Here is a 26412-nt window from a genome sequence, read left to right as displayed (position 1 = left end):
AGTCTATCTGTACAGTCTATAGGATTGGTGTTTGTTGGTTTGAATCATCAAATAATAATAATTAATAATGTTCAATGTGTTTACTGTTATAGCTGAGGAGCTTAAGAAGTAATAAAATTAGTCAAACTCCACCATCTCCTGAAGAGTCCGTATTCAAATGGAAAATTGTTTTTTTCAATAAGTGAGACATGCAAAAAAAAAAAAAAATGTGGAAAAAAAATAAAGAAAGAAAAAAAGATGTGGAAACTGTTTGAACTGCTCTATAAATTAAAGACAAACCAAAAATAGGCCCACAGAAAACAGAGAGAAAACAATAAACAAATAACAATTAATTAAAATTGAAAATGTTGAAGCGCTCAACAGTTTAATTCAATTCAATTCTATTTGTTTAGCCCAGAATCACAACAACAGTCGTCTCCATGGGCTTCAAGTGAAACATGAACTCAAAAGGACCATTGATACAAAGAGTTCAATAGGAAAATACTAAAATGAACTAACTAACTGACTAAGCTATACTGGCATCCCTGCCCTTAGACTCCCCCCTTTCGCGATAAGGAAAAACTCCTAAAAAAAACGGATTCCGGAAAAAACAAAGAAATCTCAGGGGTGCCCACATGAAGGAGGGATCCTCCCCCAGGACGGACAGGCGATTTACCGGAACTCTTAGAGAAGAATGAACTTATCTAACTCTACAACTACATATTTAAAGTCCAGCAGAAGAGCTTCATCCAGCCGTGGTTGGGGGGGCAGTCAGGGGCACGAGTCGAGCCGGAGACAGGAGCCACAGCCAGGTGTCAGAGCAGGAGCAACAGCTTTATTTAAAAATAATTAACTGAGCAGGCCTGGACAAAAATGGCAGTAAAACTGACGGATTAACTATTGAGACATGTTAAAATAAGGTGTGCCCTCTAAGTTGCAACAGGTGGGTCACCAAACATAAATGTTACTACTAAAAGTATGTACAACATAAGGTTGTAAATATTTACATACTAAGACTTGTGTAAAAAAAAATCTCCATTTAAGTGTACTATTTATTCTATTCCAAAAGTGAGGTAGTAAACTTGAAGTTTAGTTCTTTAAACTGTTTACAAAAAATCCTAAACTACATGTGTACCCAGTCTGTAGTATACTTGCTATACTTACTTAACTTAAGTATACTAAACAAATTAAATGTCATAATGCTTTTTTCTTGTGGTTGGTTTTCCCCACAAGCATTTAGGATTCTCCTGAAATACTTTTTTTTTTTTAAATTAAACCTGGATTGAAATGTATTTTGTTGTTACTAAAACCGAGAAAAGTTATATTAAAACATGTTTCTCCCATTAAGTTAAGTCCCCATTTGATTAATATCATTAAGGTGTCTTGATTTAAGCAGAGAACTACAACGCCAACGCTGCTCTATGCACTTTTGATGACGTCGCAAGGTTGTGTTCCGCTCTGACCTGTGATTATCTACGGAGTGGTGCGTTTGCGCCTCCTGTCTTGAAAGGGAGGTGAGGAGTAGTTTACTATCCAGAGTTCAAGGTTTGGTTTCGGTGTTCGTTTGGAGTAGAGGGTTATACCGAGGCTCAGAAGCCGCTTTTCACAGAGCCAAGATGCTGAACATGTGGAAAGTAAGGGAGTTGGTTGACAAAGCGTAAGTATCCCGGGATTTACCTGCATCTTATTGCGAGGAATTTGTGTTTGTAGTTCACCTGTTTGAAAGAGACACGTACCCAAAAGTTTGACGTCACGTCACTTTGTCAAGTTAGCTAGCTCGTAAGCTACCAGCGAGTTAGCTGACTCTTTGGTTTTTAAGATATTGTCCCTTTCAGATATCACACACATGATTAAACATTTTGTTCAATGTCATTCGGTCTGTTATTTACACATTTGACCAAATATGTCCTCCTTGTGTTTTCTGAAAAAAACTTAAAGCTAACTCCCGTGGCCAGCAGGCTAATTATGTAGCTTTTTGACTTAGTCGCTAGCTTACCAGCCTAGCCAGCTAAGCTAGTTTGACAGCTCCTTGGCTAAATAATTTACCGTGACATTTCTTAGATTTCATGTATAATTTCTTTTAAAGCTGTTTGACCCACAGTATCTCAAACGCGTTTAAATAATCAATTGGTAAAATAGTTATTAACTATTCGACGTGACTGTTTATGACAGCATAAGCTAGGTGAAGCTCAGTGTTTCTATCGAACTTCTGTGATGATTGGTTATTGTTACAAAGTTATTACACATCGTTAACACATCTAAACGCTTGCTGGACATTTTAAAATGAGCAAGTACTGTAAGATTACAGTCTCCTGTAATTGACTCGTGATTAAATACAAACTAAAATAAGTTTTAGTTTTTACCCCACTACTATACAAATGTAATTTGTCATATTTTATCATTGCTTAGGCTTGGTTTTTATTCATCTGTGATCAGCGCTCTGTTGTTTCCTCACATGTCTTTTCTGCACTCTAAATTCTAATAATTTCCCAAGTAAAAAGTTGTTTAACAAGATGCCATTTACACAAAACCTATAAAGGTTTTTCTTCTAGTAAATATTTCGACTACAGACTGCAATTTTGATCTATTCTGTTGACGTCAAGTCATTGGATTGCTTTGTTAGGCAGTTCAAAAAATGTAGTATAGGAACATTATCTCATGGCCATCATTTAGGTTGAGTACTGCCTTGTGGTTAGTTGCTCTTCTATGTTCTGTTGTGCAGTTTGGTTAACATTTAGCTGCTGATTTAGCATGGGCATGGTGTGCCCGTTGCGCAATTTCTCTCCATATTAAGAGGGTTAATTTTTCAAACTGAGACATCAAATGTTTATGTGTCTATTCATGGACTTTTGGGTGGGCTCAGCTTCTAGTAGTCTAACATTTTGTATGATAGTTATTTTTATAAGACAATTTTAGAAAGGAGAGGAAATCAGATGCTAAGTTGTTAATAGGATAAAAAAATAAATGATTTCTTTTTGGTGTGTAAAAAAAAAACTAACAAAAAAAACAACAACAGCAAATAAATAAAAAACCAATCAAAGGTATATGAATAGTTGTAAAAGAACCGTTTTTAGTCACCATTATTGTAGCGGAAAGCTGCATGATAAGTGTGTCACTGATAATATCACTACTTCCGTTTATGCTGCAGTCAAGTAGAAAAGAATCCAGTTCTGTTAACAGAAAATGCTGCTTCACAGTTTAATGTCCTCTTGTGTTTTCATTTATACAGTTAATCTTAAAGTATGGATACCATGTTTCTAGATTACACACTATGGATTATAATTTGTTGTTTTTAAAATTGTCATTCTTTGGGGCCACAAGGCTGAGTTGTCAGAGCCCTATTCACACTGCAGCCTGCTAAAGACAAATTGTTAAGGGTATTTATTATCTCTTTCTAAAGGCTGCAGCAGGACTATGTGACAGTTGTTCACGAAGAAGGTGCCTTGAGCAATACAAATCTAAAAGAACATTGTATTTTGTGCCAAAAACATAGAATCATTCAATTTTGCTTACTTCTCATAAATAAAAAAGTGACTTTCCTGAATTTGATACAAATGTATTTGATACAAATGTATCAAATTCATAAGGCAACTTAAAACGTTGGAAAACTGTCCTAGCCTTTGTCCTTTGTACATATTGCGTGCTCTGGACCAATTGAAATTAGATTCTACTCCACATCATGCAAACTCTGGCAAAACTGGTTAGGGAACTGGTTTATCCGGATGTGTGTTGACTGAAGACCAGTCAATGCTTTGATTCAATCTCTACACGACTGGCATAGTCTAATTGGGATTGAAAATCTAATTGTTTAATATGTTAGCCAAAGCATATATCTTCAAAAGAGTTTATGAACAGATGACCATACAACAAAAGCTTCTTCCTGTTTGATATTTCTGCATCTATTATTCTGTGCAAACATTTTGTTGACCAGCGGTGGTTTTAATGCATAATTTTTTTTTTTCTCTTTCTTGAATTTTCCTTAAAGTTTTGCAACTTCAGAAAACAAATTCTGTGCTCTGCAGAAAACTAATGTGGGACTTTCTCTCCTTTGGTTTCCGTTTTTATTTGTAGTTTTTTTTTTAGTTTAACCACAGTCAGCACAGCAAACTAAGTCATTTACTTAGTAAAATAATGGAACCCTTAATGTGTTAACATTGCAGATGGATTTAAATTGTGTAATTATTTCTGGTTTCAACAAGCACTCCTTGATGTAATTTTTAGCCTGTAACATAACAAACGTAGGGGTGTGGTTATCACCATAAGCAGACCTTTTATCTATTATTGTCTAATATTGTTGGTCCAAGGACTGACGGCATTCTGTACTGACATTACCTTTCAAGGTAGATTATTTTCAATGATAAAGTTTGATTTTGTTCCCTCCATAGAACCAATGTTGTGATGAACTACTCTGAGGTTGAGTCTAAAGTCAGAGAGGCGACTAATGATGATCCCTGGGGACCTTCAGGACAAATGATGACTGAAATTTCAAGGTAAACAGTGTTGAACAGTGTTTTTTGTTTTTCTTTGGAGCAAGTGAGAATCCACAGTTTTGTAGCTAACCTCTGCTTATTTAGTTTCATTTTTTGGCAGTTTTTTCTTTCCATTACTTGAGCCTAGTGTTTGTGTATTTTTGGATCCTACAAAAAAATACCTGTTTGCAAAATATAGTCTTCCTGGATTTAAAAAATCTAACATTTCCCAGTATCTGATGAGATTAATCCTCCTTTTTTGGAGAATAGATAACATAGTGTGGCATTAATAAAAGTTTCAACAATAATTACCTCAAATGGATCCATGCGCTTGTTAAAATACTCCAAGGTATTTTCTTCTGATCAATTTATTCGTAAATATATATTTTCACAATCAAAACATTTATATAAAAGATATTTCAGGTCCATGCTATTTTAAATTCTTTATTCCATAAAAAATGTCAGAAAATGAATAGTTCAACATATTTGGTGTTATAAGTATACAGTAAATATTTGAATGATTATTTTTGTCTTAATTTAACATTTAATATATTTTTAGCATGTCAAATCTGACCATGTTTGCATGTAGTAAAATCTGTGGTATGCAGCATAAAAACAACTGACTGAAGGCCGCTGTAGTGACTGAAATGTTTTAAATTCCTAGAACTCCATAACTAAGTGGAGATTTTGCCCAAACCTTCAAAAATGTTAATATTTTCTTCCTTTTTCTCCTTTGGGATGATTGATGGATGAACAGAGCCACCTTCATGTATGAGCAGTTCCCAGAGGTGATGAACATGCTGTGGGCCCGCATGCTGAGGGACAACAAGAAGAACTGGAGGAGAGTTTACAAGGTCTGCTGTTGCAAAATCCCTCAAAACTCACCTTCTTAAAAGTGACGCAGGGCTCCAAAGTGCTTAGCACAGTTTTGATGAAGGCCAAAAACAAAAGACTGAAGTTCATGCTTGCTAAAACCACAATCAACAGTCAAGCACATTTTGCTGAAGCTTTTGTTCCTTTTTTCCCCTCAGTCTCTGCTTTTATTGGCTCATCTAATCCGGAACGGGTCAGAAAGGGTGGTAACCAGTGCACGAGAACATCTCTATGACTTGAGATCTTTAGAAAGCTACCACTTTGTTGGTAAGTTATGATCACTGTTTTCATCCATGTTGTACTTTTTTAAGGCAGATTAATTCCGTTTAAATTTTGTGTTTGGAAGAATATTTATGACAAACGGTTTTATGATGTCTAATAAATAAAGGAACATTTAAACTGACTTGACCTTTAGATCAACAGAAATACCTAATGTGCCTCGTACCAGAAATCATTTTAAGATTTGTATAAATCTTTGCATCGACTGCGTTCATTTTAGACGAGAACGGGAAAGATCAAGGAATAAATGTGCGTCAGAAAGTGAAGGAGATGGTGGACTTCATTCAGGATGATGACCGGCTCAGGGAGGAGCGGAAAAAGGCTAAGAAGAACAAAGACAAATACATCGGTGTTTCCTCAGACAGTATGGGGTACCGAGGTTATTGTAAGTAAAAACACTGTGATAAATAAACTATTTCTAGCTTTTCCTCGTGAATATTGTTGAACCAGTTTGAACTCTCTTTAGCTGGTGACCGATACGACTCGAGCGACAACAGGGGGAGGTGGGATGACGACTGGGAGAAGAAAGGCCCATTTCCCTTCAGTGAAAAGTTGGGGGAAATCAGTGACAAAATTGGCAGCACCATTAATGATACCATAAACACATTCAGGAAGAAGGATCGAGATGACTCACCAGACCGATTCAGGTAGAAGAAAAATACTGTTTGGTGTAAACGTGTCTGTGAAGATTCTCACTCATTCAGGCTGATTCCTTCAATGTACTAGGTAAAAATTCAGTAAGCCATAGATTCAAGATAAAACAAGTCCAGTTTACTGCTTTCTTTGTCCTCTATTTTGCTGTTTTGTGTTTAAGTTAAAGGTTCTCACAAAATTATTGTTTTGACATCTTAGGAATTCTTGGAAGAAACAATTATTTGAAATGTTCTTGGTGTTGATGCCATAATATGTCATTCAGTTTTACACAGCTAAAAACCTGGTTTGTGGATTTGTATGCTACGATGATGTTCCGTTTTCTTTAAAAACTCCCTAAACATATATTGATACATTTATATTTATTGTATAGTTTTGTGGCCATTTAGCACATTCTTTGGTGTGGTTTAGTCTGCAGTGACATTTAAATGTTTGACCTTTCAGAAATGTTGCTATGTCAACCAGTTCAGTAACAGAAACCCATCAGTCAAACTATCAGGCTAAACAATAGTCTTCATGCAGAGAACAGCCACGCTGAAAAGTTGCTTTTCCCCTGCAGCGATAATGAAGAACAGCAAGACCGTTCCTCTCGAAACGGTCAGTCGGCGAAGGATTTTAAAGATGAAGAGGAGACCGTCACAACAAAGAGCGTGCACATCGTCCAAGCAACAGAGACGACGGCAACACGGAAAAGAGGGGGACCGTCCAAAAAAGTTGACCTTGGGGCTGCAGCTAACTATAAAGGAGACCAGAGCCCAGATACTTCAGCCAAACAGGTAACCAGGTGACAATGTAAAGTGAAATTCAAAGATAACGCATCAGGCTGGTTTATGACAGGACTTAAGTTTGTATTTCGTTTGACTTTCCTTCAGACACAGCCAGCAGCTGCCCCTCAGCCTTCCAGCACAGGCTTTGATGACTTTCTGATGGTGGACACAACACCTACCAAGCCCGCTGCCACAGGTATGATGGCACTACCCTCTAAAGGTTTTGAGAAATGTAAAGTCCTCTCATACATTATCAAATTAATGTCAGTTTACAATGTAAATATAAAAATAAATGCATTTGTCTTTTATATATGAAGGACTTTTATTATCGAGTTTCAAAGTGTCTTTACACTACAAGCCAAATTTACATGGTACAGTCAGTGTTCCCTTGCTATATCACAGTTTACCTTTCTTGGCCTCTCTGTTTCTGGGATTTATTTTTCTTTGCAATTCTATTCTCTTTTTTTTCTTACCTACAGTTCTCACTGTTCTGCGTTCTGATTGACTGTAAAGATTGTCAATCAATTCTGTCTGTGCCATGTCTCCTGCACTTAGCTTCCTTCCATAATACTAAATATTATGGAAGGAAGCTAAATGCAGGAGACATGGCACTATCTATGGTTTGAACTTTGAGAGTTTAGAGAAGACAGAAAAGTGTGAAAATGTTAGTCTGTTTGAGAAACAACGTTTTACAGCCTTAATCATTGTAAAAGAGTAAAGCTGACTACAGATTTCACCTATCGCAGGTCATTTTTAGAACGTAACTACACACCACAACAAACGAGGGAGCAGTGTACCTCATTTTTACATCGCAACAGTAAATGCAAGAGTTGGAACCAGAGAGAGTTGTAGTGTTTGCTGAAAGGAGAGATTTACCTTCAAACTCCTTTGACATCCATTTGTGCAGAAAGAACCTGAATGAGACACATAGCAGGAGCTGCAGACTCTCACTAAGCTATTTTTTTTTTTTTTTTGAAGGGATCATGCCCAGCTGCTGAAACTAGCTTTACATTTTAGTAGTGGGGGTGGAGGGTTGTTGTACAAGAACTGAGTACACAGGAGGTTTTAGTGAAGTCCCTGGTGAATGGAGATGGTGGGAGTGCTGAACAGATGTTTGTCCTCTTCTGCTGCTCACACTCTGCTCCCCCCTCCTGCACTTGTGACACTGAAGGAATGCTAACTACACAAGAATGACATCTGGAGCTTACCTGTTCAAAAATGGCTTACCTCTCTCTATTTCTCAACACAGACCTGATTGGTGGATTTGCTGATTTTGCTACACCTGCAGCCTCTGCTGGACTTTTCTCAGGATCTGGTTTGTTTGTTTGTTTATTTGTAACTTTTTTTTTTGTTTTTTTGTATGTGTGGTTGAGAATTCCGTCCTGATGCAGTTGTACTGTTGGAATATTCAGAGGGTTGTTGGGAGGGAGGCCTGGCCATATGGAGCCTGTTACCTGCTATGCATAATAAGAACAGACACACATCAACTCCTGTTATGGATGACAAGGAGACAGGGACAGATGAAGAAGTTTGGTGGGGGTGGAGGACGCTCTGGGAGAGGGAGAGACAACAAGTCAGACCAGTTCAATGAAAATTTCAAAATGCAGCAGCTGTGGTCACTGAATGTTCTGGACATAGATCAACTTCCCCTTTTGTTTTTCTGTTTTTTTTTTGGTCTTTTTTTTTAATCGTTCTGCTTATTTTAAAAGACTCACCACTATCACTGTCTAAATGGTTTATTTATGCATTTTATTTCTTTTTTGTCCATTCAAGTTGCAGCAGCAACATCACCTACAAGCCCCAATGGAGATTTTGGAGAATGGAACGCCTTCCCTGGTGGTCAAATTCCGCCATCTGCTCAGAGTGCAGACTTTGGTGGAAATGACCTTTTCGGAGCCATGGCGGCAGGTCCTGCCCCCAACCCTGTTTCAGCTCCGCCCGCTGCCCCTGCCTTTTTGGACCAGTTTGACTTGTTGGGAACATCTCAGTCCATCACTTCCTCCCAGAGCCTCAACGTCAGCATGAGCAGCACACAGAGCATGAACACCACAGTTCTGCCTCTGTCAAAGTCACAGGTATGCTTGAATTCACTCCCAAAGACGTATTATTCAACCCCTAAAGACCCACTCCAATTAGCTTTTGTTCTACTCACTTATTCACTGTAAAAGGGCAATTATTTAGCCAAAATAAAAAAAATTATATAAGTGTCATTTTCTAAAAAATAGTTTCTGCAGAGCGGCAGTATTTCATTAGAAATTCGCCTCTGAGTTGTGGGTGAGGAGCAACCTTGTGCCCCCTTTCCCTCCCTGTTGCAGGGAGCTTGTAGCTTCTACGTCACAAATATAAGCTTTTTCAATCTGTTTCGTATTCACGAAAAAATAAAGACATAATCAGAAATGCAATTTTTAGCTAATTTTTCTTTATATATGTCCCCTATCATCAGAAAAATGCCACAAAAATGTGTTAAAATCCTTATCAGAGAAGGTCTTTAATGTACATCTCTTGGCTGGGTTCAGTTTGTCTTTGGGCTAAACACCACGACAGCTTTTAAAAGCTGCTAAAACAACTAAACTGGTCATGAATGTAATGTTAGTTGATCAAAATCCAGAAATCTCTGTATCATTCACTTCAGTCTGCACCTGCTGTAGTCTGCATATTAAAGTTGCCTGATAATTGACTTTTATTTCTATACTTTTAGAGCAATTCAATTTCCAGCTTAGTAATTCATCAAATCATTTTGAATTGCTCACGATTAAAATGATTCTATAAATAAGACAAAAATAGCCAATCGCACAAACTGACCTTGTTTTAGGCTGACTGCTGCCTTTAATCAAGACTGTTTTCATCCGAAACGTCAAAACAAACTAGTTCTTGAATGTCTAAGCAGAAAAGACCCGTCTGCTAAATAAACTCATTTGAGGACCAGCTGGCTTATTAATTATTAACTCAAAAAAATAAAAGTATGTGATGTTTTAAACACTCATTTCATCCTCTCAGTTGTGTGTATAAACATTTTATGAGTTCGACCAATAAGTTACAACTTATTGTTTATGTTCCTTAACTCGGATATATTTTCTTTGTCCACTTTGTTCAAAGAAACTGGTATTTCTAGCCTGTTGAAAAAATAACAAATGGTGATGAACAGCCGAAGAAGGAAATGGATCAATGGGATTATTATTATCTTACTTTTTTGGACACATTTACTCCTTGTTTAGCACATCAGTTAAGAAACCCTAGGTGATAAAACATACCATGTGTGATTGGGGGGGAAAAAAGAATCTAATCTATGATGAAGCATTAGCATGGAGCTTCGCCAGATGCCAATCATCCCAAGAGACCCCCCCCCGCGCAACTTCCCCCTTTCCCTGAAAGTGAATAAATGATTGCGATCTGAGTTTCGGAAGCGTTTCACCAACAACAAAAGTTGCATATGGTCGAATTTTGCTGTTTAAAAGGCGGCTGACGTATTTGCAAAACAAAACATCAAACCCTGCTCAAACGACAAAACGGCAGCGGTTCCCGTTTTTCCAGTTATGTTTTGTGCTAAAAAGTGACAGTTAAGTGGGTCAGGCTAAAGTTTTAAGAGTTTTAACATTTTTCATGTAACATGTCAGTGGCAGACATTTTCTGTTAGCTTCCCAGTTTCTTTTATTACGTTTGGTCTTTTTTTCCCCCCAATAGCCGATCCAGAACATGGGAAGTGTCCTCCAGCCTCTGTCTGTGCAGCAGGGGGTGCCCGCTCAAGGTGCAGCAGCCAAAGCATCTCTCCCATCCACCTGGTCAGACCCCACTGTCAACATCAGTTTGGACTTCCTGAGCCCTGGAATGCAGCCCCCCAAACCAAGCCAGCCCAGCCTCAACACCCTGCAGCACGGTGAGGCTGCCACCATTGCAGTTAGCTTTTTAATACTCTTCTGTTTTCTGACTTTTTTTTTTTCTTTCAACTCTTTAGGCAACCAGGCACCTGCCAATATGCTCGCTCAGGGATTTTCCAGTATGAATCTTGGACCTACACCAGTCAGACCAGCTTTTAATACTATGATGCATCCAGGAATGGGAATGGGAATGGGGATGAGTATGGCTCCTAACCAGGGTATGATGGGCATGAACATGGGAATGCCCCAGGGAGGTATGCCTATGGGAATGCCTCAGGGAGGTATGGCCATGGGAATGCCTGGTACAATGGGAATGGGAATGAGCCCCGCCATGGCCCAACAGCCCAAACACGACGCCTTTGCTGACTTTGGCAACTTCGGAAAGTGACGGAGGCGGAAAGAAGAGAAAACGTCAAGAGTGCTGGCAGTCCGTCTCCCTTCCAGCGCTGAAGGATCCTCCTGAGCTGCAAACAAAGAGTACTTGAAAAATATCACAACACCCTACAATCTTTGTATTTTTAAAACGTTTATCTAGTGACACATGGATCTAAATGAATGTGTGTTGATTGAACCAATGATCAGTGCGGTCTAAAATGGACAGATGATCGTGTCTTGCTGGTTGCAAATTAGTCGGTGGGAAGAAGGTGCCACTGAAGAGAAGAGGGGGGAAAAACTGCAGGATGGACTGCTTTATAACCTCAATCAAGTTTAAATATCCAGAATAGCAATAATATCAAAGTAGCTGCAACTATAACTGAAAGATTCTCAAACCAATATCCCATTTAAATAAGACGATTGCTTATTTTAATTTAACTAAATTTTCTAATGTACATTTAGTGACTTTTTTTCCCATCCTGTCCTCTTCCTGTACATAACTATTTGCAGCCCAGACCGTAACTTATGAAGTTAATATTTGAGAGGCACCGATGGCGTGCGTCACACAGACCAAATCTGACATGAGACCTATAGCAATAACACGTTCATGCGCTCTCCTTGTACATAGTTGTCCACAGTCCAGATGTGGCTAAAAAGTGTTACAGTGAAGATGGAAGAATCGCAGTGAGAGCTTTGAATTTAATTCATTTCCTTTAATACGATTTCCTTTGTGGCCTTTTTTTTTATTGATGTCTATTTTACTCTGGAAGAATATGCCTAAATAGGATAATCAGTAAAAAAGCTCCTCGTGTGGAGGTCATTTTTCATTCTAACGGCGTGCCTGAGAAATGTTCAGCCTTTTCCATTGACCTGTGGGGGTAGCAGGGCTGCACACGGAGCTTTTGTACTGTGCACCTGTGCGGCCTCAAGCCGATGGTGCGCTCTCTGCCCAGAAGTCCAAATTAAACTGTTTTCTGTGTTCGTTGATGCCTTAAACCTTCAGCAGATCTTGCAGCTGATTACCTTCTTTATTTAATCGCGGAGAAGCAAAGCAGTCCAGGTCTGTTTGTTTGAGAGGAACCCGTTTTAAGGGCTGCGATGGACGTTATACCCATCCAGCGCATTGTTCCCTTTTGCGTGAGAACATCCTGTTAGCTCAGTGTGAACTGTGGGAAGCTCCACAGCGTGTATGTTCGATGATGGCTGTACGCAGTGACTTATCAGTGCTTCAAGTGCCTGCCAAGATTCCTCTTGACCCTTGAAATTCAGTGATTTAGAATCACGCCAACCTGATGTTGCTGGTATGTCATGGATGAGGTGATTCAATAGAAAGAGGGAGACCCATTCTGCTGAGCACGCCGACACTGCAGCCTTGGATCAATGTCGTAAGCATTCAAATGACCAAAATCTGCTATTTTTCTAATGAAAATGTTGATGCCTTTTCTACTTTCAATCATTTGAGACCTGTCTAAAGTGAGATTGTTACTGAAACACTAGTATATGCAAGTGTATATATCAAAGAAAAAAAAATCCTTTTGAGACAATTTTGCAAAATTCATCGTTCTGATATGATTTAATCAAGATTCTTGATGGACGACATTAAAAAAACAAAAGGATGATTGAAATTTGTTAATGATGTGTGTTATTTTGGGTGCTACGCCATTAGCCTCATTCAAAAGCGCTTCAAGCGGCATAAATGGGAGCAATGTGGTCCTGATTAAAAATTTGCTTTAATGCAAGATTTTTGTTGTTCTATTTGGAAAATAAATTCAAGGTAAACTTAAGGAACCGATAAGTTCAGGGGTCTGCAACCTTTATCGCTAAAAGAGCCATTTGGAACAGTTTCCTACGGACCGAAACCCAGTGAGAGCCGCAAAGTCCCACCTCACCGTTTAGGAAAACACACTCTAGGTTTCTGTGGCCATTAAGTCATTCATTCATAAATCTTTACAAAAGAATTTGTTATAAAAGTGTTATTTTTTTACATTCAACAATTTTCTTTAAGTTTTGACAGAAGCACATACCTGTGCCTTTCAAAATAAAACACACCGTGTATCAAATAAGATCCTCCTGCAGCAGATATAATTACAAATGAAAGTTAAACATGGCATTTTCTATCATTACTTTGGTGCACCTTTAACCTTTTTCTCCTTCAATAAAAACATGTAAATAAAAATATCTGCATTTAAAAAAAATGCAAAAAAAATACATTTGATAATTTAGCCTCTTAACAAGACACTGTTGTGCAGTAAAACAAAAGAATGGGGTTTAAGTTTATTCCAATAATAAACCACTTTTCCAACATTTTACGCATCCAACACTTTAAGAATCTAAACATAATTGACAAATTTAACTAAAACAAATGAACCAAAACTTATTTAATTTGTTTGCATTTTTCTTTAAACAAAGAGCCACACATGGAAGGATAAAGAGCTGCATGTGGCTCCGGGGCCTCAGGTTGCAGACCCTTGGATTAGCTAGAAGAGAAGCAAAAAATATGAATTTGTTTTACTGGGGGGCAAAAAAGTATTTGTTCAGCCACCAATTGTGCAAGTTGCTTCGCTTAACCCTTGTGCTATCCTAGGCACTTTAACATTGGGAGTTGGGTCATCTAGACCCACTAGACAGTGCTCTGAACCTTTGTTCTTCGATGATTTGTGATCATCACTGGTGTCCATGGATTACATGAAATCCTTTTCACCTTAATCCACCTGCGTCATGGTAGGGAGAACACGTCAATGTAAGGGTGGGGTCATCAAAGATAGCACAAGGGTTAAAAAGATGAGAGAGGCCTGCAAATTCATCATAGGTAAACCTCAGCTATGAGACACAAAATGAGGGGGGGGGGCAGATAATCACAAAGTCTGATTTTGTAATAATTTATTTGTAAAAAAAAAAAAAGTATTTTGTCAATAACAAAATTTCAACTCAATACTTTGTTATATAGCCTTTGTTGGCATTGACAGCAGTCAAACGTTTTCTGTAAGTTTTCACAATGTTTTCACAAACTGTTTCTGGTATTTTGGCCCAATCCTCCATGCAGATCTCCTCTAGAGCAGTGATGTTTTGGGGCTGTCGCTGGGCAAAACAGACTTTCAAATCCCTCCAAAGATTTTCTATGGGTTGAGATTTGGAGACTGGCTAGACCACTCCAGGACCTTGAAAAACTTCAAACGGAGCTATTCCTTCATTACCCAAACAGAACGAATAAATTCTTACCAACAACTAGCAGTTTAGTGTATTACTGATGGTAGCCTTTATGACTTTGGTCCCCGCTCTCTGCAGGTCATTCACTAGGTCCCCCATGTGCTTCTGGGATTTTTGCTCACCGCTCTTGTGATCATTTTGACCCCACTGGGTGAGATCTTGCAAGGAGCCCCAGATGGAGGGAGATTATCAGTGGTCTCGTATGTCTTCCATTGCCTAATAATTGCTCCCACAGTTGATTTCTTCACACCAAGCTGCTTACCTAATGCAGATTCAGTCTTCCCAGCCTGGTGCAGGTCAACAATTTTGTTTCTGGTGTCCTTAGACAGCTCTTTGGTCTTGGCGATAGTGAAGTTTGAAGTGTGACTGTTTGAGGTTGTGGACAGGTGACTTTTATATAGATGAGTTCAAAGAGGCGCCATTTATGCAGGTAATGCGTGCAGTGATGAAAGTCAGGCAAGGAAAAAATCCCTGAACTTTTCTTTGAGCGATATGGCGGGCACAGAGCGAAATTTTGGAAAAATACGTGGTCTTAGATGCATTCTGGTGCATTCTGGCAGCTAGTTATTCACTTCTTTATCAAGAAACTAAGACTAATTGGAGCATCATGATTTGTCATTCAAACCCCTAGTTTGACTCTCCATTAAGGACTTGCTGGTCCTAAAAAAGAATTTGGAAAATTGCTCAAAGTAACACAATCCTACAATCTACGCTTTTCCTTAAAGCTGCAAAACATACAATTGCTAAAATATAGTAACATCAAAGCCCCAAATGGCAAAAAGAACACCAGTAACTATGATATTCTATGAAAATACCTCAGTTATTTATACATTATTTCTGCTTTAGAAATGACTGATGTACAACATCCACTTGCACTGTTTTCTCAAACTATAATTACATCAAAATATGGGATCTGCTTTAAACTATAATTCTATAACATAATACATCAATTCTTTAACACCAATACTAAGTAATCTGGGAAATATCAAAACAAACATACAAACTAAACTAAACATTGTAAACATTATTTTTTAAGGGAGTGCGGGTCCAAACCATCAAATACTTATAATTAATGTTAACTATACTGAACTAAATCATGGTAATTAGGAAATACAAATAAATTAGATAGAGAAATGTATTCAAAATAAAAACTGAAACTCAAAACTAAAATTGAAATTATTTCAAAATGTGGTTTTGAGATTATTTTACACAAAAAAGTATTTGACCTACACTACCTTAAAAATCTTTTTTTTTTTTCCAGCCAAGACCACTTCAATTTGTTTTTTATCGTCTTCTCACAACTGAGGTCGTGACCACGCTCAATAATGACGATGCCTGCCATTATTTTAACACAAATTTGATCGCAAACTCTTCAGATGTGTTTGTGAAAGTTTAGCGTGGGTCCGCCAGTTTTGGTCTCTAGGGAAGCAAGTCACGCTGACCACGTGGTGCAGACAGAGCCAATCAGACCCGTCGACGCATCCGAAAGCAACTAAAACGTCCCGTCATTGGTCAATTAGGCCGGGAAGACGAAAGATGGCCACGACCATAGAGGAAGCGATCTGCGGAGAAATATAGAAAATAAAGCTAAAATTAGCTGATTTCAGACCATTTTCTAATCCGGAAAGCGATTTGTCCGTAGAGATCAGGTCTTTATTTCCCGGAAAGTACGTTCGGTTTGCTCAAAAACCCGGATTTCCGGGAATTCCCGGAAGACTTTCATCACTGTGCGTGGAGGACAGAGGTTCCTCTTACAGAAGAAGTTACAGGTCTGTAAGAGCCAGTTTGTAGGAGACCAAATATTTATTTTTCCACTATAATTTGTAAATAAATTCTTTAAAAGTCAGACATGATTTTTCTGATGTTTTTTTTTTTTTTATAATTGAGGTATACCTATGATGAAAATGACAGGCCTCTCGTCTTTTAGCGGGAGAACTTGCACAATTGGAGGGTGGCTAAATACTTTTTTTGCCTGTCTAAAATATCAATTTTTTTCTGTCTAAAATATCCACCACCAGGTATCAAGTATCCTTAGTTATGAATGAATAAAGCTCTAGTATTTAAAATTTCAGATAAATGATCAGGAACCCACCTCTGTCTGATCAAGCGAACCCATTTTTGTTGAAACGCACTTCGAACACTGTCGATTAAAGAGCTGACCCCATTCTCCCCTCTGTGGAGACCACTAATAAATAGGCTTTAACATTATTCTGATGCAGACTTGAGAAGTAGCTGCATACGTTTTCAGTGAATGCTGATGGGGTTTGTCCCACTTCTGGTAATAAAAAAAAATACAAAGATTAATTTCATCCTAAGTAAGTTCTTTCCAGACCTTGAAGATGCAGAAGCTGCACGCAGTCATCCAGTTCCACTCATCATAGGAAACTAACCACTGTCATTTAGAAAGAAAGGGAAAAAAAACATCTTTACAACTTCCATGAGATGCAGTAAATTGTGCTTTTATGGGTAATGTGCCCATTAAAGAGTAAAAGCAATCTGAGACGTCAAGACAAATGACAGCTTTTGAGTGCCATCTGCAATCTCCAGCTTCACAAACTCAATTATTCATAATGCATTTATGAAGTCCGCTGAGACTGCGCTGTCATTCTTGTTCAAACTACCGGGAAAAGCAACATAAAGGGACAAGCTCTCTGAAATGACAATAGCCTAACAGGAGGCTGGGATGCATTCCTGCTGCCTCCTGCTGGTAAAAAAAAAACACACACTTTTTGTTGGTTTTCCTGTCGACAAACAAGAATAAGTAAAAAGAAAAACACAGCGGTTCGAGCTGAGAAGCGTTTATTACTCTGTACCAGGGTTATTCCTCTGGTGGTCTGGGGAAAAAACTTCATATCAACATGATATAACAGTCAGTATATGATTCATTTGAATCAAATTCTTTCAAAAATTATGTTTCAGGCAGTGTTTCATCCTAAAACCTTTTTGGGGTTTTTTCACTCCAGGGTGAATTTCTGAGAGGTGATGAATAAATCAGAGAGGCTGTGGGTTAACCAGGATAACATTCTCACCACGAATAAAAAGCTGGTTGATGTGGCGTGTGTAGACTTTCCCGTACTTTTGGGATTCCCCCTTCGGATGCATGTGCGGGTCCTTCGCCTTCAGTGAGACTTGGAGTTTACCCTGTTTGCTTTTAATAGCTTCTGGCAGGTCGGACTGGGATGTCGCGCCGTCACCCTCCATCTGAGCAAAGCAGCTTTCCGGGGCAGCTCTGGGATTTGCAGGTGGATGCTGGTCGGCTTTTTCCTGGACGTCAGTCCCGCCTGGGCTTTCCTGAAGATTCAGCTTCTCAAAGAGCTGGACAAAACACAGGCAGCAATATTCCTTTTAATGTTGAGCAAACAAGAATGAATGAGTGTGGCAAATGTGGTAATAAAACCCACCACTGTGACGGACAAAACCAGAAGTATACAGACACAAATATAGTATTTCCTCTTTAAATTAACATATAAACAACCAAAAAAAAAGATACAAATTCAAAGCTAAAAACTAACATGATCTTCCTGCAAATGGTCCTAAAGTGTTAGACATTCATTTCTGAACCATTACTTTTAAAATCTATCAAAAAACTATAAATTCCATAAATAGTTTTTATGGGATGTTTTACATGATTGTGATGAACAGGGCTGAGTAGAAACAACTAAGTTTATTACGGATTTTAAAAATGTCCTTTTAAAATATGTGTTTCTCTATGGAAAACAATTTTTGCAACATAAAACTTTGATTATAAAAAAAGAAATTTGGAAAAGCTTTATTCAAATATTACAGAAAAGGTCATTTTTCCGCCTTTTAATTACTTGAAAGGAAAAAGAAAGTCAACAGATTTGACAAATTTATAATGCATGATGTCAATAGTAATATTTATATCTATCTATATATATATATTTTTTTACTATCTTTCCCTTTTGTACTGCTGCAAAATATGAGTAAAACATGCGATGTGCGATATTGATGATCAATATTGTGATGGCAATATAAATGTGATGGCTATAAATACATGAACAAATTCCAAAAGAAACAGCAAATGCATCATTTCCATTTCATTGCAACAGTTCTATTTAAATAAAAGTCAACATAATTTATATTGTACTCCAAATGACCCAAGTTTACATACGAGGTAACATAATGGCAGTCTGTTTGATTAGTCAACGATGTCATGGGCCACATCCGATTTGTCAAAGGAATAAAGGGATTTGCTTGATTTTTTTAAATACTTTTAAGGTGCCATAAGGTTGTTTTAGTATTTGTGTAAACATTAAAGTTAATCATTTATCACAGTGTATGCTGTCTTTTGCGACACGTCTGTCGCACAGGCCGATATCACAAAACAATAATTTTAAATTTTATGTTGACGAAACTCAAAAATGTAATGTTCCCAAATGTGCATCCAGAGTTTTAGGAGGTTTAAGATCCTTCTATATGCTGCAAATATTTAAAGATGAACTCCAATCATCTTTAGATCTTTTTATGAAAGCGTTCCCAGTGGTCTTTTAATTATATGATTATGTCGTTTTAAGCCAAAATAAAATAAAATTTGTCTTTGAGTTCTGGGTTGGAATGTTGGCACAGAGTAAGTCTGGCCTTACTTCCCATGATCCCCCCCCTTTTTTTTAACACTCTCTCCCGTCAGCCCCTCACAACCCCAACCTAATGTTACCGGTGCAACAAAAATGGGAGCAACATCGCCGCACAGTTTTGAGCCGAATGCCAGCTCGAATGGGGAAATCAAAGACGTACGTCAGAATGGAGCAAGGACCTTGTGGCTTGCCGTAGTGACTTGTACGTCACACGTTCAAGCTTTTTCCAATTGCCTTTTTTCGTCTGCTCCTGTTTCATAGTAATTTGAATAAAGAAATACTCAAAAATGAGTGGATCTTTAAACCTCAACCTCCAAATGTTTTATTACACTTTTTACAGTGAGTAAGTAGTAATTGGTGCCCATAATTATGAAAATATTACTATTGTTTTTCCGTGAGTACAAACCCGTGAAATGGTGAGCGCCTTCTCGTGGTACAACGCCTCCCCGAACAGCGGCTCCCTGTACGTCTCATCCACATCCACCATAGCCTGTCGGGGAGAAATGACAACATAAACACTCCTGTCACAAATCCAAGAAGGTAACAAGAATGGAGAGAATTTCCCAACCATGTTCCAGAACTTGTCAAAGGCCACAAGAAAGCCAGAGCACACGCCCCTCATTCCTTTGAAGGTCCTGATGTGAACTTTGATTCTTATCCGCTCCTGGATGCAGCGATGCAGTTCACCCAAAGGACTCCCCTTGCACACTGAGAATGCAGAAGATGGAGCAATTACATAAAAACCAAACCCTTTTAAATGATGTTTTCCTAAAAAATATATGTTATATGTTTACTCCTCAAACTTTAAAAGTCTACAAAAGCTGTGTGTTGAACTCTCTGATCAGTTATAAACTGGGATATTATTATTAATTACCAACAATACTCAGGTTATTCTTCTTTAAGCTGATTGGTTAACTTATATGTATATGATATAGTGAACTACAGGCGTGTTTCTGAACCTACGGGGCATCCTGGTCAGGACATTTTTCAGAATCTTCTGCTTCCTCCTCGGTTTCGCGGTGCTACCCTCTCCTTCCTGCGAGGAGGAAACCATCAGCTTCCTCAGTCTGTCAATGCGCTCCGGATCCGCGACTCCTTTCAGCGCTTTTCGTCGCCTTTTCTCGACATTCTCCGGTTTTGCTCGACCCCGACCGCCTTTCAGAAAGCTCTCGTACTCGGCCACATTGTTGAAGCACTTGATGTTTGGGAAAGGAAGCGGCGGCGCAGTCGAAGAGTACAGGGCCAGAAGCGGATCAAAGTTGTCTGAGCAGACGTTTATTTTGTCCGCGGGGTCGCTGCTCTCGTTGTCTCGTCCCGTTGCGCCCTCAGCAGACGTTGCTTCAGTCACATTATGGTCTGGTTCAACGGATTTTCTTTCTCTTTCCTCCATATTTGAAACAACCGCAAAAGAGCGGATTTTGCAGAAGCAATGAATGCTGGGAAAACTCAAACTTAAAAAAAAAAACGTGTTCCCTCATTTAAACTTAACTGGCGTTCATCATTTATATTATTGACTGTTTATTTTCACATTTGACTTATTGCTTGATATTGAAATAAATACAATTTAAAAATAGAATCTGAAATAATTTTTCAACTACAAGTCCCACAACCTCCGGTGCTAAAAAAAAAAAAAAAGAAAGTTAAATTACAACAATTGAACACAAGATGTCACTAAAGAACAGGGAATTAAGGCGCATTGCTCTAATCGTAGACATCATGCTGAAATTAACTTAGAAAAAGTGGATTAATCAATTTACCGTTATAAAAATGTATTGTATGTAATCATACTTTTGTCATGTTGTATTTTCTTTTGGAACAATTTACTTTTTTTTTACATTAATGTATTCCTCCCCCTCCGGAACTATGTGTCACAGCTTATGGTTTACAACTACAACATTAATCGACGGACTGCACTCAAAACAACGTGAAGGAGGACCACAGAAATACGTCAAAGGCAGACAAGTATTTAAACATTAACCATTTAAATGGATTTGACGTCGATACAAGACGTTTATTTACTATAAAATATTTATCTCTACTCTTGTAATTTTTTTCTCTCGGGAATGCTTGATGTTGATTGGAAAACTTTGGAGTTTTAGTGGACCACGGTCCTATTTTGTTCCTTTTTTTCGTCACTTTTATAATTCTCCTAATATGGCTAAGAGCAAATTTGAGTATGTCCGCAGCTTTGAAACGGACGACACATGCCTACGGAACTGTTATATTGTTGTTAGGCTGGATGGTCGCAATTTCCACAAGTAAGTTTGTAGTTTATTCTGTACTGGTGTAAATGGCTGGTGATTTGTTGATATTTTCTGAACTTTGAACATTTTATTGTTTTGTTTTTTTCACCTTGTTTTAGGTTTTCAGAGCAACATGGTTTTACAAAACCCAATGATAACAGAGCTTTAGGGCTCATGACCAGGAGTGCACAGTCTGTCATGGAAGAATTGGAGGATATCATCATTGCTTATGGTCAAAGTGACGAGTTTAGCTTTGTTTTCAAGAGGACCTCCAATTGGTTTAAACGAAGAGCCAGGTAGTTTGCTCTCTTATAAAATTTTTCTACTTTATTATGCTCATTTAAGATGAAACTTATCTTCCTTTCTTGTTTTTTTTCTGGCAGCAAACTCATGACCCACGTGGCCTCCCAGTTCTCCTCCTCCTATGTCTTCTACTGGAAGGAGTATTTTGAAGAACAGCCCCTCCTTTACCCCCCAAGCTTCGACGGACGTGTGGTTCTTTACCCCACTAACCGTAACCTTAGAGACTACCTCAGCTGGAGGCAAGCGGACTGTAAGCACTCATGTTCTACCACTACTGCATCCAAAATGACCATATAATAATACAGATCTCTGAAGATCACAGATAGATTTATTCAGTGATATTTCACTGTGATGATAGATTTTCATATGTAAAGCCCTTTATGCTTTTATTAGTTTATCAAAATAGTGCGTACAAGTGCATATCTTTTAGATTATAGTTACTGAAGAATGAAAAAATAGATATAAATATTTTAACTGTTTTTTTTTGTACCGTTTAGGTCATATAAATAACTTGTACAACACAGTGTTTTGGACATTAGTACAGAAGGGAGGACTCACCACAGCACAGGCAGAGGATCGCTTAAAGGTGAGAATTCTGGCAGCATTGTTCCACAAACGTGCAGCACTTGGCAGAGATCATAGGAAGGAGCACGGCTTATTGTCGGTTTGTGTAAAAAGGAAATATTTAAAGAAAAAAAGTGTATTAAATGCATCTCAACAAAGTTACACCCCAACACTGACAGGAAACATGTAAGAAGCAGCTTTAAATGACTAACTGCTGTTTACTTGGTCTGCATAATGTGGCATTGTTAAGATTGTCAATGAGAAACGCATTGATAAAGATAAAGTTGTCCACAATGTATTCATTTTTGCACAACTTTGGCTTTATGAAAATGATTCTTATTGGTGGATTCCTCGCCCCACAGATTGTGCTAAAAAAAGATTCTTGCGTAGATTTTACAAAAGTTTCATTCAGATTTCACAATTTAGTCAAATGTTTAATGACTTTGTTTTTGAGAAAATCTTACATTTTTTAGGAGTAAATTTCAAATTAGGACTTTAAAAAGAAAAGAAGCACAGAAATCTGTTTAGAAAATAACGTATTTTTGTTTAGGAAACCATATGTGGAAATGTTTCCTAACACATATGCCAAAGGGGTTTTTGGACTACAATAGTTTTTAAAGAAAAAATCATTACTGCAGGCTGTCACCTAATGTTAACAGAAAAGTAAAAAGGGAAAATCTTTGAAAGGAAATAAATTATGAATTGAAGCAATCAGATAGTTAAGCTACATGTTCCAACTTATTTAAATGCTAATTCTGTAAACATTGATGGTGTTCCTGTATTCCTCTGATTTCAGGGAACATTAGCTGCAGATAAAAATGAGATTCTGTTTTCGGAGTTTGACATCAACTACAACAATGAATCTGCCCTCCACCGGAAAGGCACCATCCTCCTCTGGAAAAAGGTGAGTCATGATCGGCTAACAAATGCTCTTCTTTTTCACTGTGTGAGCAAGTAAAACTAGGGATGTAATGCTTACTGACATGATTTTTTTATGTTAGTCTTTCTGGGATCTAAAGATTGATTTCATGACACTGTGAGTCTGTTTGACCTAAAAACTAGTAGATTTTCACAAACTCAATTTTCTGACTACAAGCATTGCAGCTCTGTAAAACAACAAGAAACGGTTCAAATGTCTCCATGGTTTAAACATTAAAAAAAAGATAAGTTATGAACACACTGATAAAGACAATAAAACAAAAGAAACGGTAAACCTAAGATAAACAATTACTTTTCACTGATTACATTTCACAAAAAAAATGTTTATTTTCAGTAGTTTTTATCTGTGTGGAATCAAAATTTTTAGCGTTAAGGTTTTTCTGTTTTTGTATGTCTGAGAACTTCTTTCAAGCTGAGGTTCTGATTCAGATTCAGTAAATTCAATACAAATTTCCAGGAATAAATGGCGGTCCGGAGACAAAACAACCCTGTTTTGGAATTGTTTTCTCCGTTTATTCCACTTTTTGGGTATAAGTAGCTGGTACAAGTTAGTTATTTAGTAACTTAGGATCATTGAAGAAAGTTCCGTATGGATACAAATGGTGAGTTTGTGTGTTCATGTGTGTCTTTGTGGTGCAGAGGGTTCAGAACAGAACTTGCCACAAATTTGGGTTTGAAGATTTTTAACAATTTTTATAGACTTTAAAAATAAAAGTTGAAACTTTTTACGATTGTTTTTATTTATTTAAGCAGTTGCAATTATAAAAGCAAATGACAGTTAAAACCAAGAAATAAGATCAATGTTTTAGGTCTTCGTGTAATACTCTATTTCGGCCACTAGGTGGACCTAGGCTATAACCAATGGCTACAACAAGTTTATGATTTCCTATTATGGGTATTGAAGCTGATAAACACAAAGGAAATTAAAGAAACTTTTTTTTTTGTTGGAAAATATATCTCCCAAGTGCCGGTGGTGTTAATGAAGCGTGCAGCAGACACACACAGAGCAGCTAAACCTCAATTATCCTGCTGCTGAAATAGGAGCATCAAGTAGCAGCCTATTGGATGAGGGTCGAACAGATGAGGCAGAACAGCTGCAGCCTCCAACTCTACATTGGCTCTCTAGTATGCAACACACCCTAAAAATGTCATTAATTAGAATAAGGCTAAGACAAATTTGCATGACACTATAAAGACACATGAACATTATTTATTTAAACTGTTAACTTTGTTATTCAAAGCCAAAGAGCCACAATGGAAGAATAAAAGTAACTCATGAGCCTCCGGTTCCAGATCCCTGGTTTAGTGCATGACATCATCTTCGTTTTCCTTATCCTAAACTTTGGTTTTTCAATTCATTGTTTTTTCTTTGTATAATAATAAACTCAAACATTTAAATATACTGATCTATTTTAGTATTTAACTAATTCTCAAGTCTTTCATTTAGCATGAAGAAACGGTCATCAGGCGCATGAAACAACCAAACGCAGAAGAGAAGGAGGTGCCGGTAACGCGCAGCAAGAGGAGGGTGGAGAACCTTTACTGTGACATTATAGGGGAGCAGTTCTGGGAGGAACACCCAGACATCCTGGAGGAGGATAACTGCTAGCATCTCCTCCCCTCTCAGGGCAGAACCGCTGACGTTTTCTGAACAGTGAGGCTGAAGCCAGCAGGACCTCTTGACATGGACTTTATGCAACAACGTGATATCTAAGCTTTTAGCAGACTGACATTTTTGAAGATTACCTTTGTACTTTAACTCTATCATAGCTTTCTTTTTCTTTTAATAAAATATTGTTATGACGTTCTTTCAAAATAAGAGCCTTTTATTTTATTTTTATTCATCACATCTGTCATAATTGTCATGAAACAGACAACTTCATGCATACATTAGAGAACAGACATCTCTTGCATCTTCATCTAGAACTGCAGAGGGCGCCTTTTCTAAAAATACTTGATGAATTTTATTTAGAAAATCAACACTTGATCCCTCAGGAGGTTTTTAATGTTTCCTTGAAGAAGGAACTTCCCACAATGCTCTTTTTGCTCTTGTATTACAAACTATCTGTAGGTTTTTAATTTTCATTAGATCAGCGTCATAGAAGTTGACGGTTAAAAATATTATAAACGGGGTGAGTGGCCTTGTCTTGCAGCCAAAGCGCTATGGAGATGTGAATGGATTCAATAGCCTGCACTGCCATCAGTGCTAAGAATACCTCACACACCCTGCATGCGCTCCACTCCTCTGACATGTGCTCCGCGGCATATTTGTCATCACTCCTATGAATTGCTGGCTAAATCTGAATGGCTGCTGGAGGCTGGAAGAGGCGGAAACTGGATATATTTTGTTACCATAGTAAGCTCAGTTACTGTCAAGTGTTGGTTTGTATTTTTGGTACTGTGACCTTGTTAAAAGCATGCGGCTGCTGTACTGTACTTAATGTAAGGCGTTAGATTCCTATCAGTCATTTTGTGTCTATCAGAATAAGAAAAGCTCATCTGGTTATGTAAAAGTTACACATTCATATTAAGTATAAAGGATTTTCAAACACACAAACTGGTTGTGTTGGTCCGTTATAATGACAGTCTGTGCAGACAATGACTCAACAGATGTCCTTACAGACCAGACCAGTGGAAATCCAAGATAACAGGATGTGTTGGGGCAAGTGGTGCAGTTATTTAAGGATGACATGGATTTATGTGCTGTTCCAATGTACATTTACTGATTCAATAGATGAAAGAAACAACCTAAAAGGCAGTTTTATAGTTTTGTTTCTCAGAAAATATTGTTTACATATAAACATGACACATTTGAATGGAAAATGACTCGTCAACAGACTGTTCAAAATAAAAGCACTGTGAGATATGTTGAAAGAAAAATGTGGGACATTTTCGAAATTATCTGATATGTAATTGCAATTAAAAAAATTGGAATAAATAGAGTTTCTTTAAATAACTATTTCTAAAAATGTTTGAAAAACCTAAAAAAGGATCCATGCAAATTGTCCCTGTTTTTGCTCATTTTCCTAAAAAGAATCTGTTGGATTTGCATATTGTTTAGCCTTCAGGCCAGTATGAAATGAAATATATGTTTATGGGCCATCATATGCTATTGTAAATCAGAATTTGGGGCATGAAATATGAAGAAAAATAATAAATAAACAGCTACTTAAACACTGAATTACTGAATTTATCTTTATATGATTAAAAATACTGAAGATTTGGAGGATGCTTAGGATATTTAGTCAAACAGAAGAATGTTAAGGCACTTAAATGTAAAAAAAATATATATA

At 37.7% G+C, this 26412-nt stretch overlaps 3 protein-coding genes across 5 annotated transcripts; 2 read left to right on the top strand and 1 right to left on the bottom strand.

Annotated features, from left to right (window-relative positions):
* The first annotated feature begins 1376 nt into the window (after nt 1-1376).
* Nucleotides 1377-12893, top strand: clint1a (clathrin interactor 1a). 2 transcript variants are annotated; one of them, XM_078953627.1, is made up of 12 exons: nt 1377-1493; nt 4365-4469; nt 5206-5302; nt 5480-5588; nt 5821-5985; nt 6067-6247; nt 6811-7027; nt 7124-7214; nt 8268-8333; nt 8792-9093; nt 10700-10892; nt 10971-12893. In XM_078953627.1, exons 2-12 carry the CDS (start codon nt 4378-4380, stop codon nt 11279-11281), a joined length of 1824 nt encoding a protein of 607 aa, XP_078809753.1. In that variant the 5' UTR covers nt 1377-1493; nt 4365-4377; the 3' UTR covers nt 11282-12893. The 2 variants fall into 2 exon arrangements, with proteins under 2 accessions (XP_078809753.1, XP_023815088.1); XM_023959320.2 differs by having other exon boundaries at nt 1390-1636.
* Nucleotides 12894-17257: 4364 nt separating this feature from the next.
* Nucleotides 17258-20709, bottom strand: lsm11 (LSM11, U7 small nuclear RNA associated). The gene is made up of 4 exons (XM_004073411.5): nt 20034-20709; nt 19639-19778; nt 19477-19560; nt 17258-17790 (listed from the first exon to the last, which is right to left on the bottom strand). Exons 1-4 carry the CDS (start codon nt 20458-20460, stop codon nt 17467-17469), a joined length of 975 nt encoding a protein of 324 aa, XP_004073459.3. The 5' UTR covers nt 20461-20709; the 3' UTR covers nt 17258-17466.
* A 222-nt stretch (nt 20710-20931) lies between these two features.
* thg1l (tRNA-histidine guanylyltransferase 1-like) lies at nt 20932-25676 on the top strand. 2 transcript variants are annotated; one of them, XM_078953628.1, is made up of 7 exons: nt 20957-21032; nt 21257-21328; nt 21433-21609; nt 21697-21866; nt 22114-22202; nt 22977-23084; nt 24567-25676. In XM_078953628.1, exons 3-7 carry the CDS (start codon nt 21488-21490, stop codon nt 24726-24728), a joined length of 651 nt encoding a protein of 216 aa, XP_078809754.1. In that variant the 5' UTR covers nt 20957-21032; nt 21257-21328; nt 21433-21487; the 3' UTR covers nt 24729-25676. The 2 variants fall into 2 exon arrangements, with proteins under 2 accessions (XP_004073458.1, XP_078809754.1); XM_004073410.5 differs by having other exon boundaries at nt 20932-21328.
* The last annotated feature ends 736 nt before the right edge of the window (nt 25677-26412 follow it).

This window comes from Oryzias latipes, chromosome 10 (genome assembly GCF_053564925.1).
Source record: "Oryzias latipes strain Hd-rR chromosome 10, Olatipes_Hd-rR_3.1".
NCBI lineage: Eukaryota > Metazoa > Chordata > Actinopteri > Beloniformes > Adrianichthyidae > Oryzias > Oryzias latipes.
Note: the sequence above shows the minus strand (reverse complement) of the source record. Positions and strands in the feature narration are given on the sequence as shown.